The following is a 16,296-nucleotide window of genomic DNA, read 5'->3' as shown; positions in this document are numbered from 1 at the left end:
TACAGGGTTCCAATGGTTTGTGAGGTGAAGCTTGGAGAGGTCATCCAACCTCTCAATGAATGGGGTGGATCCATCCTCGAAGTTTCAAATTGTTGCCGGGGTGGCTGGAGAGGTCTGAAAAGGGACAGAGCCCAAGCTCTGAGGTCTGAGGTAGGGGGCACATGCAGATGTCTAAATAGCGACTTACTCTTGGAGTTCAGCTCATGTTTGTCCAACCCTTTTTTTGTCCAACTGTGAGGCAGAATCTGGGGAGAGGTGGCCAGCGAGCAGAGTGAGGCCTAGACCCAAGATGTGAAAAGAGCAAAACAGGTTGAGGTTTTGCCTTGAGGCAGTCTTTTTTCCTGGTAGTGAGGCCAAGGTGGGAATAAAGGGGCACCTTCTGTGTATTTCACTCAAGAGACTTCCTTCTCCTTTGAGGCTTTGGCCGAATAGGAGATAGGCATTTCTCATACAAGACACAAGACGCAGAGATCTCCTTTCAGGGGATTCCATGGTGGGTGAAGGAGTAGGCAAGGAACACGCCCAAGCAAAGGCTTATGGAGAAGACAGCTTAAGTCTTGCCTTCAGGAAATTCAGTATGGGAGGGGAAATGGAAGGGCAGGCCCAGCAGGGGTCAGCATAAGGCTTGGAACTGAGAGTCTTAGAGTCTCCCCTTAGCTCAGGAACATCCATAAGGAAGAGCACCCCAGACACATGGCCCGGCTAAGGCAAAGGCCCAAGAAGAAGGAAGGCTCAGGTGTTTTCAGCCATGAAAGGTATTAATGAAGAGTTCCCAGGCAGAGTGCTGTGACTCTGCCTTGAGCCCCATATCGTCACCCCAGGTCTTGGGTGAGCCTGTACTGCGTTCTCAGCAAGGGGGAGCTGGGCTTCTACAAGGACGCCAAGGGTCCGGCGTCTGGGGGCACACACGGCGGGGAGCCACTGCTCAGCCTGCACAAGGCCACCAGCGAGGTGGCTAGTGACTACAAGAAAAAGAAGCACGTCTTCAAGCTCCAGTGAGCCCCCCAATGGGCAAGGGGGAGGGATCCAAGGCCCGACTCCCCTTCCCCCCCAGCAATACCCTGCTTCCCTGGAGGATAGTTGGTGGATGGGTGGGCCGGGCCCCTGCCCCAGATTCCCCAAGTTCTGTGTCCCCTTCCTACAGGACCCAGGATGGCAGCGAGTTTTTGCTCCAGGCTAAAGATGAGGTGAGATCTGGTCCTTTCTCTCCCCTCTCTGGACCTCAGGAGCAACCTGGCTGGCTGGTTTCTGGCCCAGAGTGATGCAACTGTGAGCCAGAAACACAAGCCAGAGTCACCAGGCTATGATGGGAAAGCCTATTGACAGTGAGAGCCCAGAGGAAGTTCCTAACCTAAGGAGGGGGGGAGGGGAGGCAGGGACCTGGAGGGCTGCCTGGAAGCCCCAGGACAAAGTCCAACCTCCTTGCCTTGGCCCCTGAAGCACCACTGGAAAGATAAAAGATGGGAGTTAGTGAAAAAATGGGATGATGCAGGCAGAGAAGAACCAGAGGTGCAGAAATACAAAGCATTAACTGAGCTGGTGGAGGGTTCAAGGAGGAAGGATCCCAGAAAGGTTCCCAGGGGTTGTGGGCCATTTGGAGGGGGTTGGAGTTTGTCCTAAGGGCATTGGGAAGCCATGGCAGAGTCTGAGCAAGATTGGGGGGTAGAGGTTACAGTGATGTCTAAGAAAGATCCTTTGGCAACAATGTGCAGGGTAGACTGGGGAGAGGGACAGAGGAGGTGTGGAGCCCAGGAGGCAACCAGGACAGGCACCCACATGTGAGGGCACGAGGCTGGCCCCCAGCCGGCCTGTGGGGAGGGGAGGAGGGGGTGGAAGAGAGTGAACCATGGGACTGAGGCTAAGGGGAGAGGTCAGGGGAGGAGCAGGCATGGAGGTGGTTTAAAGAGATGTTGAAAATAATAATGCTCATCATCTCATTCATTCTTACCAGAGGCTCTGGGGTAGGCCTGTATTCTCTCCCTGCCAATTTACTTTTAACATGGAGATGAAAACAGTTTTCCATTCTAGGGTTCTTATGAGAACTAAGTTGATACATACAGAGTACTTACATGGCCTGGTAAAGGTCAGTGCTCTATAAATGTCGCTGATGTTATCATTGTTTGTGTTGTTGTTTATCTCTATAGTGGGTGTTAGATATAATCCTATTGCATAGGATTAAGTGAATTAATCCACAGAAGCACTTACAACAGAGCCTGGCACATCTTGAAGTGCTATGCGACGGTTTGCATTATTGTTATCACCCCCATTTAATAGACTGGAAAACGGAAGTTCAGAGGGCAGTCCGATTCCAGGCTCATCTATTACTCAGTCTGCCTTCTTCCAAATCCGGACTCTGTGCCCTGTCTCTCTCCCCCAGGAGGAGATGAACGGCTGGCTGGAGGCTGTGGCCGCTTCAGTGGGAGAACACGCCGAGATCGCCCGCTGGGGGCAGACACTACCTACCACGTCGTCCACGGATGAGGGCAACCCCAAGCGGGAGGCAGGGGAGCGCAGGGCCAGCGGGCGCCGGAAGTGACTTCCCACCCCCTGGGCCTGACCCATCCCCGCCCCTTCTCTCCGCACTGTGGGCACAAAGACACTTTCTCTTCCGCAGGGGCGGGAGCCCCTAGTTCCACCAACACTGCGGACGCGCCAAGATGGGCACTGGAAAGGAGGGGACTTCTGCACTCCAGGAAGTGGTGGGGGGATTGCTGCCCCTATAGCCATATCTCGGCCCCTTCCTGCTCGCCACCCCACCCCAGGTGCTGGGGCTCCATTATTTTTATGCAATAACTGAGTTGGGAGGGGCGGGTAAGGGGCCAGTTGAGCCAAGCCCCCTGCCCCGATCCCCAGATCCTGCCCCAAGAAGCTGGGGTGGTAGGGGCGATAATTCCTGCCCCCCTCTCCGCCCTAGGGATGGGCATGGGGCCGCTGGTGAGGTCCCCTGGACCATCCAGGGTGCTAGGGGGTGGGGAGGGGACGTCTCCTCCCCGCCTTTACCTCACTTCCAATGCTGCCTTGATCTCTGTCTGGGAAGGAGGAGTGAAGGGGCCTTAGCCCCTGCACTCCGCCGTCTCAGAGCCATGCGGTTAATTCCTGACTTAGTTTATTTTTGCAAAACGTCGACCTCCTCCTCCCCCGCCCCGCATCCGCGAAGGCTTTTAATGGGAGGGGCGTCAAAGCTCAAAACTGTCTTCCTCTCTCCTCCCCCCTCCAGCTGTAAATGCCGCTACGTGAGGGGAGGGGCGAGGGGAAGCCCTCCCCCCTGCATGCTTCTGGCAGAAGCACCTCCCTAGGGAGTGGGGGAACCGGGTTGTGGGCAGCCCCCATAGCCACCTGGAGGAGCCGCTGGGGCCCAGGGGTGTGGGGCGGTGTGGCAGGCGCACACTGTATGTACCTATAATAAATACTTTGGCTTTGACGGTCTATGCTGGTTTGTTCGCGTTTCATGGGCTGCGCCTGAGGGGGTGCGGGGGGAGGGGAATGGAGGGTGGCGCGGGGAGAGACTGCGGCTGCAGAGAACATTTAGATGTCCCCTTGATGTGAACTAACTTCGGGGTCTAAACACACGTCCCCGACGAAGCACCTAGATTCCATTCCTAAAATGGGAACCATTCCTAGGGGAATGTTTTGCTAGCCCTTGTAACTAAACTTCCCCAAAACAGCCTTGCGGTGCGCCCCGTCCAGCACAGGAAAGGCGGGTCCCTTTAAGGAGGCGGAGAATTTAACTGCGACGGGTGAGCGCTGTGTCCAATCGCCGGTGGCTCTGGGAGTCTCCAGGCCAATGAGCAGGCAGTGGGGGGCGGGACCCGAGTGTAGACCCGGAAGCGGGTGCTGGCCGGCCGGCTCGCCCGGGGGCCATGGCAGCCGCGGCACCTGCAGCAGAAGGGGTCCCGAGTCGGGGGCCTCCGGGGGAGGTGATTCATCTGAACGTGGGAGGCAAGAGGTGAGTGTAGGAGATTCCTGAGGCCCCCACCTCGGGGACCGGGAACGGGGTGGGAGTACCGCCTCTCTCTGGGGGAATCCCTGTCCATCAAGGATTGCTCCGCCCCCTGCTGAAAGCGCGAGTGCTCGGACTGGCGCCCGGGATGGCGGTGGGGTAAGGAGCTACATTCCTTCCCTCCTTCCATCCTTCCATCCCCTACTGTGCGCTCACTTTCCCCGCTTAGGTTCAGTACCTCTCGCCAGACTCTCACCTGGATCCCAGACTCCTTCTTCTCCAGGTGATCGGGAGAGACAGTTTGGGTCGGGTGGTGGGGGGCAGGACGAGAGGCTATGGGAAAACCTAATGCCCCACTCACCCTCCCCACCCTCCACCCCCTTCACACACACACCCTTGCCCTTTACACCTACTCTGCATCCCCTCCCAACAGTCTTCTCAGCGGACGCATCTCTACACTGAAAGATGAGACTGGAGCTGTGAGTAGGGCAAGAGCTGAAACGGGGCAGCGGGTAGGAGGAGGGACAGGAGCCCCACTCAGCCCCGTGTTTTGTCCCATCCATCCTCTGCCCCCCTTCCCGCAGATCTTCATCGACAGGGACCCCACCGTCTTCGCCCCCATCCTCAACTTCCTGCGCACCAAAGAGTTGGACCCCAGGTTTGCATGGGGATAAAGGGACCCCACTGTCTTCACCTTCTTCCCTTCAGAATGTTCACCTAAGCTCCTCGATCATATTTAAATCGTGTCCTTAGAATTTACCCCAAACACCACACACGCACATTTTCACTGCCCATATATAATAACATCACTCCTTAGAGTCTTGATCCAGTCAAAATTTGCTACCTCTTGGGACTCTTTGTACAGTTTTGAAAACTTCCTCCTTAGAATTCTCCACTCACTCCCATTTCCCAGACTCTGACCCCTAGTCAATTCTACTACCCAGGGGTGTCCACGGTTCCAGCCTCCTCCACGAAGCCCAGTTCTATGGGCTCACTCCTCTGGGTAAGTGGGGACCCCATGAGCATCCTCACTGCATAGAAAACAAGCCCCAGCTCTCAAGATGCTCCCTCTTCCCCTCTCTTGAAAGAAGTTTGGGTTAGAGCCAAGAGCACTGGATTTGGTCCTGGATCTGGGGGATGGGGGTGGAGAATGAGATTGGTGAGGGGGTTAGAATCTGCCTCAGTACCCCCCAAGTCCCAGCATGGAGTTATTCTGCTTCAGTTCGACGCCTGCAGCTGCGGGAGGAGTTGGACCGATCTTCCTGTGGAAACGTTCTCTTCAACGGTTACCTGCCTCCACCAGGTGGGCACAGCTAAGGGATGGAGGGGAGGGAGGGTGGACTAAAGACTACATTTCCCATAAGGTCACAGCCCTTGCTGTGAGCCCTGTGCTTACCTCTGCTGTGAGCCCTGAGACATGATGGGAGTTTTAGCCTTATATCAGAGGCTGGACTGATGCTTGGAAAGGAAGTAGGAATTCACTTCCAATGAGGCAGTGGGCCAGCTAGTCCCCTGAGGCTAGGATGTATGTTCTGGAGCCTGATGGGGGTTGTAGTCCACGTTTGATTTCCCTGGGAGGAAGCTTAGAAGAAATAAAATAAAACATTTTGCATGGAGGTGGAAATATTAAGGGGAATTATTGACCATAATCTCCATGGGACCTTAGATCAGCAACCCCACTGGCCATGGAAGATATGCCTCAGTGGTTACTGGAAACCCAGCATGGGGCTCAAACTCACAACCCCGAGATCAAGAGTCACATACTCAGGGCACTTGGGTGGCTCAGTCGGTGAAGCATCCGACTCTTGATTTTGACTCAAGTCATGATCTCATGGTTTGTGAGTTCAAGCCCCACATCAGGCTGGCTGCTGTCAGCATGGAGCCTGCTTTGGATCCTCTGTACCCCTCTCTGTCTGCCCCTCCTCTCCTTGCTCGCTCTCTCTCAAAAATAATTAAAATAAACATATATAAAATAAGAGTTGCATACCCTTCCGACTGAACTAGCCAGGCACCCCATAAAGGAGTCATTTTAAGTAGAAGCTTTAGGGGCACCTGGGTGGCTCAGTCAGTTGAGTGTCCAACTTTGGCTTATGTCATGATCTTGCGGTTTGTGAGTTCGAACCCCGCGTTGGGCTCTGTGCTGACAGTGTAGAGCCTGCTTGGGATTCTTTCTCTCTCCCTCTCTGTTCCTCCCCCAGTTGTGCTCTCTCTCTCTCTCTCTCTCAAAAAATAAATAAATAAACTTAAAAAAATAAATAGAAGTTTTCTATCACTGCCTTCATACCATAAATAAGTAAATGTGAAAATGAAACCCTGAAATAACAGTTATGATGCTACTGCCTGCCAAAGAAATTGGCTTCCATTTCTTTCTTTTCTTTTTTTAATTTTTTTTAAATGTTTTATTTATTTTTGTGAGAGAGAGCAAGAGAGTGCAAGTGGGAGCCAGGGAGGGACAGAGGGGGTGAGCACCGAAGATCCCAAGCGGGCTCTGCGCTGACAGACTGTGAGATCATGACCTGAGTCACCCAGGCGCCCCTAGGCTTCCATTTCTTTTCTCTTCTTTTTTTTCTAACATTTATTTATTTATTTTTTTTTAAATTTTTTTTTTTTTTAACGTTTATTTTTATTTTTGAGACAGAGAGAGACAAAGCATGAACGGGGGAGGGTCAGAGAGAGGGAGACACAGAATCCGAAGCAGGCTCCAGGCTCCGAGCTGTCAGCACAGAGCCCGACGCGGGGCTCGAACTCACGGACCGCAAGATCATGACCTGAGGTGAAGTCGGTCGGTCGCTTAACCGACTGAGCCACCCAGGCGCCCCTAGGCTTCCATTTCTTAAAACAGAAGATTAGCAAATACTGAAAAGATAGCCCCGTTATGGTAGCGCCAAACTGATTCGGCCCTTGTGATGTGCTCAAAGGAACAGAAAAGGCAGTAACTTGCTGGGTGATTCCGTGTCCTTTCGTGCCACGTCCCCACACCACTGAGAATCTTTTCGCCCGGGACACTATGCCCCCACGTGTGGGGAAGTCGGCTTCTGGCGCATTTGAAGCGCTTGCTACGTGGCAATTATTACAGCTATTGTCACTCTGCTCCTTCTCCCCACCACAGCGTTCCCAGTGAAGCGGCGGAACCGGCACAGCCTGGTGGGGCCCCAGCAGTCGGGGGGACGCCCAGCCCCTGTTCGACGGAGCAACACGATGCCCCCCAACCTGGGCAATGCAGGGCTGCTGGGCCGAGTGCTGGATGAGAGGGCCCCTCCCTCCCCATCGGGTATGTTTCTGTCTCCTGGGAGACTGGGGCAGCCAGTGGGGTCCCTGCGACCCTGCCCTGATCCCTGCTCTTCCCCCCCAAGGGCCACCAGAGGAGCCGGGGATCGTGCGCCTGGTGTGTGGACACCACAACTGGATCGCTGTGGCCTATACCCAGTTTCTTGTCTGCTATAGGTGCTCGGGGAGGGGGGTGGCCGGAGGCTCAAGCCCTGTTGGTGGGGAGGGCTTGCGGTGAGGGCTGATGATATCCCCCAATCCTCCAGGCTAAAAGAAGCCTCTGGCTGGCAGCTGGTGTTTTCCAGTCCCCGCCTGGACTGGCCCATCGAGCGACTGGCACTCACAGCCCGGGCGCTCGGTGGGGCTTTGGGTGAACATGACAAGATGGTGGCAGCGGCTACAGGCAGCGAGATCCTGCTGTGGGCTCTGCAGGCAGAAGGCGGGGGCTCCGAGATAGGTATGGCGCCGCGACTTTTCCAGAACCTTCTTTCTGCCCTTTAGAATTATGCTTCACCCTGTGGTCTGTTAGGATTCTCTTCCACCCCGTTGGAATTCTCTGGCCTGTTAACCCACTCTGTAAGTTCTTACACCCATGGGGATTCTTTGCATTATTAAGATGCTCCAACCCTTTAGAATTCCGTATCCTGTTCGAATTCCTTGGCTTGTAGAAAAATCCACCCACGTCCAGAATTCCCTGCCCTGTTAGACCTCCATGCCAGGGGAATCCCAGAGCCGGCTAGAGTCTATGTTCCCATTAGACATCTCTGTTTGCTTTATTATTTTTTTTAATGTTTTATTTATTTTTGAGAGAGAGAGAGAGAGAGAGAGAGAGAGAGAGTGTGGGGGGGGAGGGGCACAGAGAGAGGGAGACAGAATCCGAAGCAGGCTCCAGGATCTGAGCCGTCAGCATAGAGCCCAATGCAGGCCTCGAACTCACAATGTGAGATCATGACCTGAGCCGAAGTTGGTCGCTCAACCGACGGAGCCACCCAGGCGCCCGTCGGTTTGCCTTATTGAAAACTGCGACCATGTTAGAGTCCCATACCCCGTCAGGAATCTGGCCTGTGTAATCCTCTGTAATTCCTGCTGGAATCCTCTAGCCTATAAAGATTCTGTGGCCCCACCGAATCCGCTGGCCCTTGGAGTTCTTCCTGGTCCACTGAGCGACTGGCTTCTCCCCCAGTCCTCCTCCTTCTCCCCCAGGAAGCGGGGTCCTGGCTGAGTGCTCCTTGCCTTCTGCAGGAGTCTTCCATCTGGGGGTGCCCGTGGAGGCCTTATTCTTCGTTGGGAACCAGCTCATCGCCACGAGCCACACGGGGCGCATCGGGGTTTGGAACGCCGTCACCAAGCACTGGCAGGTCAGAGGGGTGGCCGGCCTGGCTGCCTCTTTCCCAGGCGTCCAGTCTGCACGGACCCGGGGAGGGGTTCCTTCCTGCCCCAGCCCAACTGGAGACAGCCGGAGAGCCCAGCAGCGGGCCAGATCCTGGTGGGGGTGCCGGGGTGATAAAGGCCTAAGGAGGAGGAGTCAGGGAGGCCTTTCTGGAAGAGGGGCCGCTGAGCTGACAGAGAAGATGGTGGGTTTGCAAAGGAGGAGAGCGGGTTCTCCAGGCACTGGATGGGGGAGCAGGTGAGTGAAGATGCCGTAGGAGACAGACGTGCACACGTCTGTCGTTCCCTCCCAAGCCATGTGCAAAACATAAAGAAAAATATACCTACGGTATTGCTTTCTCCTATAAAGTATGTTTGGGAGAGAGAGACAGAAAAGCAGAGAAAGGAGAGAGAGAAAGGGGGGGGAGACAGACAAAAAGCAATAGAGGAAGTCAGAAAGAGGTGATGGAGAGAGGGAAGGGTGGGCAGAGTGAAGCCGGGACTGGAAGGCGGTGGTGCCGAAGGGATGTAGAGAGAGACAGAAATAAATAGGAAAAGCCAGCAATATGGGGTCAAAGAGAGGCCAAGAGGCAGAAGCGCTGACCCAGAGACTTCCAGAGACAGAGAGACGCAGATGGAGATAGAACTAGAGCCGGTGAGGCTGGAGAGAAGTGGGCCTAGAAACCCCGGGTAGGTTCTGGAAGCGGTGGGGGGGGGGGGGGGGCGGCGAGGAGCACCCTGAGGGGTGCCGTGGAGGTGGAGGCAGGGAGGACCTCCCGGCCACAGCCGGTCCTGCCTGCCCCCAGGTCCAGGAGGTGCAGCCCATCACCAGCTATGACGCGGCGGGCTCCTTCCTCCTCCTGGGCTGTGACAACGGCTCTATCTACTACGTGGGTGAGCAGCAGCTGGTACCCCGCGTGCCCGAGAACCTCCCCGGGAAGGCAGGGGGCGGGGGGTGGGGGTGCTGAGCACCTTGAACGAGCCCACGCTGCTCTCCCCACCCGCCCTAGATGTGCAGAAGTTTCCCCTGCGCATGAAGGACAACGACCTCCTTGTCAGTGAGCTCTACCGGGACCCGGCAGAGGACGGAGTCACGGCCCTCAGCGTCTACCTCACCCCCAAGACCAGTAAGCTATGACCGGCTCCCCCCATCTACCCCCCCTACCCCGCTGCCAGCAGCCCCAGCCCACAGCCGCCTCCCCACCACTGTGTAGCATGACCCCGTGAGATTTACTGGGAGGAGAAAAGATTCAACTCTCAGTCATTCAACAAACACCGGGCACCGCTTGTATGTAAGCTGTGGCAGGTCTCTCCAACCAGGGCCAGACTTGGCCACGAGCAGTTCGTCTTTGTGTTTCTTTTCCACCTCTGCAATGAGGACATGATGTTTCCACGCTCATAAAACAAAGAGGGTGCGTGTTTTACGGCGGATGAAACCGAGTTCTCTCACTTGGGGACAGTTTTTTTGATTTGGTTTCTTGGCTTTAAATGCAGAAAATTAGGCTAGGTTTTTTTTTTTTTTTAATTATCGTTTACTTAGAAAATTATTTATTAGAGAGAGAAAGAGCACACGCAGTCAAGCAGGAGAGGGGCACAGGGAGAGAGAGAAAAAAAAATTTTTTTAATATTTATTTATTTCTGGGGAGGAGCAGAGAGAGGGAGGCACAGAATCTGAAGCAGGCTGCAGGCTCCAGGCTCTGAGCTGTCGGTGCAGAGCCAGACGCGGGGCTCGATCCCAGGACGGTGAGACCTCACCAGGACGGTGAGATCATGACCTGAGCCAAAGTCAGATGCTTAACCAGCTGAGCCAGCCAGGCGCCCCTCTATTTTTCTGTCTGTCCCCTCTCTTGTTAGCTCCGTCTCTCTCTCTGCCTTAGTTGCTGTCCCTGCTCCTCTCTTTCTCTGATCTCTCCCTCTGTCTCTCCCTTTCTGACATCTCACTGCCTTATTATTTCTGTCTGCCCCTCTCTCCTTGCTTTCTGACTCTATCTCTGTCCTCTTTCTCTCTGCCGTGGTTTCTGTCTCCCTGTGGCCCTGTCGCTGCCTTCATCCTCGGCCCCTCACCAGGTGACAGCGGGAACTGGATCGAGATTGCCTATGGCACCAGCTCGGGGGGTGTGCGGGTCATTGTGCAGCACCCCGAGACCGTGGGCTCCGGGCCTCAGCTCTTCCAGACCTTCACCGTGCACCGCAGCCCCGTCACCAAGATCATGCTCTCGGAGAAGCACCTCATCTCAGGTGGGCCTCACCGGGCTGCCCCAACTGCCCATCTCCTCGCAAGAGGATGGCCCGGAGGGGAGCATGAAACCAGGGGGTGGGGCCTCCGGGGGGGGGAGGGAATTTTAACCTGGAACAGCAATTGCAGAAGTGAGAGAATAGTGTAAGAGGACCCATCTAAGCAAGAGTAAGAAATTCATCAATTCGGCAAACATTGGTTGAGCACCTACTGTGTGCCAGGCCCAGGGGATACAGTGATGGACAAGACAGGCCAAGTGCCCGCCCTTAGGGAGCTGATGTTCTGCGGGAAGGCAGATGACAAATAAATAAATCAGAATATAAGTCACCAACAGGCAACGATGAAGACCATGAATAAAAACAAAAGTTGTGCGAGTGGCTTGAGAGTGTTGGGGTCACTGAGGAAGGAGCTTTGAGCAAAACCAAGGAAATAAGCAGTGCAGCTCGGTGGGGACAAACATTCTAGCAGAGGGAACAGGAATTGCAAGGGCTCTGAGCCAGGAGGATCATAGATGTGTCTGAGGAAGCAGAGTGGGCAAGGGAGACAGTAGGACCTTGTAAGCCATGAAGATGACTTTGTCCTTGCCCTTGACTGGGTAGGTATCATGGGAAAGAGGGTTGTGAGCAGAGGAGGGCCATCATCTGACACAGTTATTCACAGGGACTCTCTGGCTATGCGTCGGGGCAGGACAGGAGCAGGAGGAGGCTGCTGCCATGGACAGGACCAGGGTGGGGACAGTGACAGGGTTAGATGAGATCAGGCTCTGGAACAATTTTAGAGGAAGAACCAAGAGGATTTTTGACCATTTGGGAGTTCTGGGGAAGAGCGAATTCTCTGAAAGGGAAGAATCCAGAGGGGCCCGAATCCTGACACCTTTGAAAAGGGTCATCCTGGGGCTCGGGAAGGTTGGGCCGCGGTGATGACAGCTGGCCTGACCAGCCGTTGCCCCTGTGCTCCTCAGTCTGTGCCGACAACAACCACGTGCGCACGTGGTCCGTGACTCGCTTCCGGGGCATGATTTCCACCCAGCCCGGCTCCACCCCACTCGCTTCCTTCAAGATCCTGGCACTGGAGTCGGCCGACGGGCATGGTGGCTGCAGCGCTGGCAATGACATTGGTGCCTACTAGCCCCTGGCCCCCCATCCCATGCACCCTGCCTGACCCCCATTGGCCTCCACTGGCTCCTTCCCTGACCCCCTGTAGACCTCTCCTGACCCACCCAGCTGACCTGGCTGCCACCTGACCCCTGTCAATCTCCATTTACTCCCAGCTACCCCCGTTGAATTCTGTTACCCCGTTGATTCCTGCTGACCGCCACCTGACCCGGGACCCCCACCCCACAGCCCTGAGCTCCACTGACTGACCCTCAGCCCTCTCTGACCCCGCCCAATTCCAGAAAGCTGGGGATGGGGACCTAGTCCTGGGAGGGGGCTCATCTTGGAGAAGGGGGCAGAGCCTTAGGGTCTGGAGTCCCAGGGAGCCCAGCTGGCCCTGACTCCCCCCACCATCCTGGTCCAGGCCCCTACGGCGAGCGGGACGACCAGCAAGTGTTCATTCAGAAGGTGGTGCCAACCGCCAGCCAGCTCTTTGTGCGTCTTTCATCCACTGGCCAGCGGTGAGGACCGTCCCATCGAACGGGGAGGGTGGTCAGGGGAGAGGGCAGGACACCAGCTGGGTCATGGAGGCCAAAAGGGGGTCCTAGCCAAGGAACGCCTGAAGGAGCAAAGGCTGGGAGGGGGCACGAGGCCTGGTCCTGGGTTTGGGGGCTGGAGGAATTCAAGGTGTGACATGTGTGGATAGCAGTGAGGCTGGGGAAGCCCCAGGTGCCTGTGCCGGACCTCACGCAGGTCACTCGGTGTGGCCAGAGCCCGGGATCGGGGCAGGAGGCACAGGTGGGGGTGCCGGGGATGGGGGGGGCGGGGCACAGGCAGCTGTAGGAGCCCAGAGGAGGTGCTTGCTCCAGTCTGGGGAGGGGTCCTGTGAGGGTTTTCGTGAGGACCTTGGAGATAAACAGCAATGAGCAGAAGAAAGGAGGGGCAGGGGTGCGCCGGGCTGAAGGAACAGTGTGGGTGAAGGCTGGGAATGGACAGCCAGTGAGGTGCACGTGGTCTGGGGGCCGGACCTCCGAACAGGCTGCTGAGGGGCACGAAGGAGCTGAGATTGGCCTGGGCTGCTGGGGAGCCGTGGCCACCATGGGGGTTGGACTGGAGGTGGGACAGGAGTCCGAGAGTCCAGGGAAGAGGCTGGGACAGGTGGGGACAGGAGCCGGCAGGGCTTGACCAGGGCCAGACAGGAGGGGAGGAGGGGGCCCTGGAGGCTGAAGGGATGGGGCAGGGGGTTGGAAGCTGGTGATAGGAGGGGAGGGAGGCCCCCAGGATGACAGGCCTTCTCTGAGTCAGGAACCAGAAGGGAGAGCAGCAGATTTGGGGAAGAATCCCCATGGGGACGTGGGGTGATGCTGGACAGGAGCCATCCCAGAGGCCGCTGCACCCCGAGAGTACATGGGGGAAGGGGAAAGAAGCCTGGGGTGGCGGTTGGAGAGGCAGCGACTAAAGCCATAATGGTGGGGACTGTGGCCCGGGAAGGGGTGTACAGGTGAGGAGAGGGACCGGGGCCAGGGTGACCCCTCTCCCTTCCGTCTCAGGGTGTGCTCGGTGCGCTCGGTGGACGGCTCCCCCACCACCGCCTTCACGGTGCTCGAGTGTGAGGGCTCCCGGCGGCTCGGCTCTCGGCCCCGGCGCTACCTGCTCACCGGCCAGGCCAATGGCAGCCTGGCCATGTGGGACCTGACCACCGCCATGGACGGCCTCGGCCAGGCCCCTGGTACTCCCTATACCTGGCCTCCGTGCCGGCCCCTGTCCACAACCTCCTTTGCCAGTCTCCCTCCCCAGGCTCTGGCCCTCTGACCCCTTTCCTCTGCCTTTGAACCCCAGCTTGCCCTCACTTTTCCACCCTCTCGTAGCTTCTGACCCCTAGCCTTTGACCTCTGCATTTTTGCTCCTATCCCGGCCTCAAGCCTTGCGTGTGACCTTTGTCCCTTGCCCAGTGGCCCCTGTCTTGCCCCCCCAGCAGGTGGGCTGACCGAGGAAGAGCTGATGGAGCAGCTGGAGCAAGGTGAGCCGGTGCCACTGGCTTCCTCTCGGAGCTCTCTCCCCAGCCCCTCCCCTCGCACCTCTCTCACCAGGTAGACTGAACTCCACTTTCCCTTCTGTGCAATGGGGGAGGGGCGGGGGAGGGGGGGGGGAGTTGCCTCCCTGACCACAATGACCCTCACTGACCCTCCTCACCGCCCCCCAGTCTCCACTCAGCCTCCCTGTCTGGCCGTCTCGGGAGCCTGAGCCCCCCCCAGGCTGAGGCCCGGCGCCGCGGGGGAGGCAGCTTTGTGGAACGCTGCCAGGAGCTGGTGCGGAGTGGGCCAGAGTCCCAACGGCCCCCGACACCAGCGCCTCGGCCCTCCACGGGTCTCGGGGCTCCCCTTGCACCCCCCAAGGTGAAGCTCAATGAGACTTCCTTCTGAACACAGCCGCCATGGTGCCTTTGGATACCCAGGTCCTGGGCGGGGGACGCGGTGGGGTGGGGTGGCAGGGCTCAGGTGCCTCCCTGCTTCCTGTCAGAGCCCTGGGTTCAGGGCCAGGGCTTCCTTGGAATGGTCGTTGTTACTAGGCCCCCACTGCCCCCCCCCCCTTTTCTGGAGCCAAAGTCACCCTCCCCTAATAAAGTTGTCACTGCCAACACCTTGCTGACATTCTTAGAGGGTTTGGGGACCCCCAGGGAAAGGGTGGGAGAGATGTGAGGACCAGCCAGATGTCTGGCTGTAGATTTAGGAACATCTGTCTCTCTTGGTTTAAGCAAAGAAGGGGAATGTAATGGTTTACATCTGGCTTCAGGCATAGTTGGATCCAGGGATTCAGATACTCGTCCAGAACGTCTTTCCATCTATTTGGTTTTGCTCTCCTCTGGGATGCATCATACTCAGGTTTTCCCCTCTCGGTGCCAAGATGACTCCAGGTACCTCCTTAGCAACTTGTTTTTTTTCTAGCAACAGCAACAAATCACACGACTGATTCTTATTGACTTGAATTTAGTCAGACGGCCATCCCTGAACCAGCCACTATGGCCGGTGTGATGGAGGCCTTCCACGGTTCCAGGGGTCATGTGCCCTCACAGGCCAGGAGGTTGACAGATTGGAGGAGGAATTCCTGAAAGGTGAATCGGGGTACTGTTACCACAAGCAAGGACGACTGGCCACAGGTCAACAGAAACACAGATGTCAGCTATGTGATTGCCACATCCTGAACATTTGTACCCTAAGCATCGCCATCACAAACACCTTTCCCACATCCCTTTCCTGCCCATGCCAGAGAGGTTATGAGGGACAGGTTCAGCTCACTCTAGCTTAATATCCTTGAGATTTTCCCCCAAATAATACCTGTTCCCATGGCAACTTCTCAGGAAAGATTTGTGCATCTTTTCCTTGAGCCAACGAAGAGGAAAGAAAGTGGGGCAGACTGGGAACAAGGATTTTAGAATATGCTGATTTCCCTTGAAAAGGGAAATTAGTTCTGGAATGCCAGAGTTTCTGTAACATAGTGGAGAAGGGTCCAGAGTGTTAGGGAATCTAGAACACAGGGATATTCTAGAGTGCTAGCAGATGAACAATATTAGGATCCCCCTGCCCTGCATTTCAGAGAATCCACACAACAGAAGTTGCTTGACCAAAGGACCTGGAAGTCAATGGTTCTAGAACAGGGGAGTGTTGTAGAATGCCTATGATTCTACACTTGCATGCCGGAGATTTGGAGATGCTGAGAATTGTAGGAAACAGCAATGTGGAGTACTAGAAAATCTAGAACATAGGGTATTCTGGAATGTCAGCTCTTCTGGATCGCTAGAGGGTTTGTTTGCATTCCAAGAAACCCATAATGGCAAGGGCCTCTGGATTGTCAGGGGATCTAGAACGTGAACAGAGATGAATGATTCAAAAACATGAGTGTTTTGGAATACCTGTGAACCTCAAACTTTAGAAATATTTTTACATGCCAAGGCATTCAGAACCCTAGGGAATGTTTGAATGTTAGAAAGTCTAGAACATAGGAGGAGGGGTTGTGAATTCAGGGAATCTAGAATGTGGGATGTTTTATAATGCTCACAGATCTAGAATACTGAGATAGTTTTTCCTTGCCAGGGAATCTGGAACACGTTGCGTTTCTGGGTTGCTGGTGATTCTAGAACTGAGAGAGAAAATGTAAGAAAATCTGGAACACTGAAGAGATTTGTCTGTCTGTTAATACCAGGGATAAAACCCAGCGTGTGAGCACACGATGGGAAGAAGCTTCTGGAATGCCACAGCACCAGAACTCAGGGATTCTGAAGGGTTGAGATCAGATCAGGATCCAAGGGATGACATAGAAACGACCCCGGGAGATAGTGGCACTGATGGGGAAGGATTGGGAGCTGGGGACTCCAAATTCAGGGGGGATGGGAA

At 55.7% G+C, this 16,296-nt stretch overlaps 2 protein-coding genes across 7 annotated transcripts in view; both read left to right on the top strand.

Annotated features, from left to right (window-relative positions):
* SPTBN4 (spectrin beta, non-erythrocytic 4) overlaps window positions 1-3,418 on the top strand; it is a 78,330-nt gene extending 74,912 nt beyond the window's left edge. For 3 of the 4 annotated variants that reach the window (XM_060651153.3, XM_060651154.3, XM_060651155.2), the window contains 3 exons: window positions 822-995; window positions 1,145-1,187; window positions 2,378-3,418. In XM_060651153.3, coding sequence (XP_060507136.2) covers window positions 822-995; window positions 1,145-1,187; window positions 2,378-2,536 — 376 coding nt within the window. In that variant the 3' untranslated portion in view covers window positions 2,537-3,418. The remainder of the gene's footprint in view (window positions 1-821; window positions 996-1,144; window positions 1,188-2,377) is intronic. The other variant, XR_009615438.3, reaches the window with a different exon arrangement.
* Window positions 3,419-3,810: 392 nt separating this feature from the next.
* SHKBP1 (SH3KBP1 binding protein 1) lies at window positions 3,811-14,543 on the top strand. 3 transcript variants are annotated; one of them, XM_060651159.2, is made up of 18 exons: window positions 3,811-3,946; window positions 4,170-4,223; window positions 4,374-4,419; window positions 4,525-4,598; window positions 4,885-4,943; window positions 5,163-5,243; window positions 7,050-7,211; window positions 7,294-7,384; window positions 7,474-7,664; window positions 8,450-8,565; window positions 9,382-9,469; window positions 9,586-9,702; window positions 10,643-10,813; window positions 11,773-11,928; window positions 12,330-12,426; window positions 13,456-13,634; window positions 13,884-13,995; window positions 14,109-14,543. In XM_060651159.2, exons 1-18 carry the CDS (start codon window positions 3,861-3,863, stop codon window positions 14,326-14,328), a joined length of 2,100 nt encoding a protein of 699 aa, XP_060507142.2. In that variant the 5' UTR covers window positions 3,811-3,860; the 3' UTR covers window positions 14,329-14,543. The 3 variants fall into 3 exon arrangements, with proteins under 3 accessions (XP_060507142.2, XP_060507140.2, XP_060507141.2); XM_060651158.2 differs by having other exon boundaries at window positions 3,812-3,946; window positions 13,881-13,995; XM_060651157.2 differs by having other exon boundaries at window positions 4,374-4,598; window positions 13,881-13,995.
* The last annotated feature ends 1,753 nt before the right edge of the window (window positions 14,544-16,296 follow it).

Source organism: Panthera onca, chromosome E2 (genome assembly GCF_046562875.1).
Source record: "Panthera onca isolate mPanOnc1 chromosome E2, mPanOnc1 haplotype 2, whole genome shotgun sequence".
Taxonomy (NCBI): domain Eukaryota; kingdom Metazoa; phylum Chordata; class Mammalia; order Carnivora; family Felidae; genus Panthera; species Panthera onca.
The sequence above is the reverse complement of the archived record's forward strand: the minus strand, read 5'-3'. Positions and strand labels throughout refer to the sequence as shown.

Excerpts from the sequence above, each read along its gene's own strand:
- SHKBP1 (XM_060651157.2), top strand. The coding sequence starts at position 3,861 with ATGGCAGCCGCGGCACCTGCAGCAGAAGGGGTCCCGAGTCGGGGGCCT. Across the intron at positions 4,944-5,162 it reads CTATGGGCTCACTCCTCTGG|TTCGACGCCTGCAGCTGCGG; the intron begins GTAAGTGGGGAC and ends ATTCTGCTTCAG. Across the intron at positions 11,929-12,329 it reads CAGCGCTGGCAATGACATTG|GCCCCTACGGCGAGCGGGAC; the intron begins GTGCCTACTAGC and ends ATCCTGGTCCAG.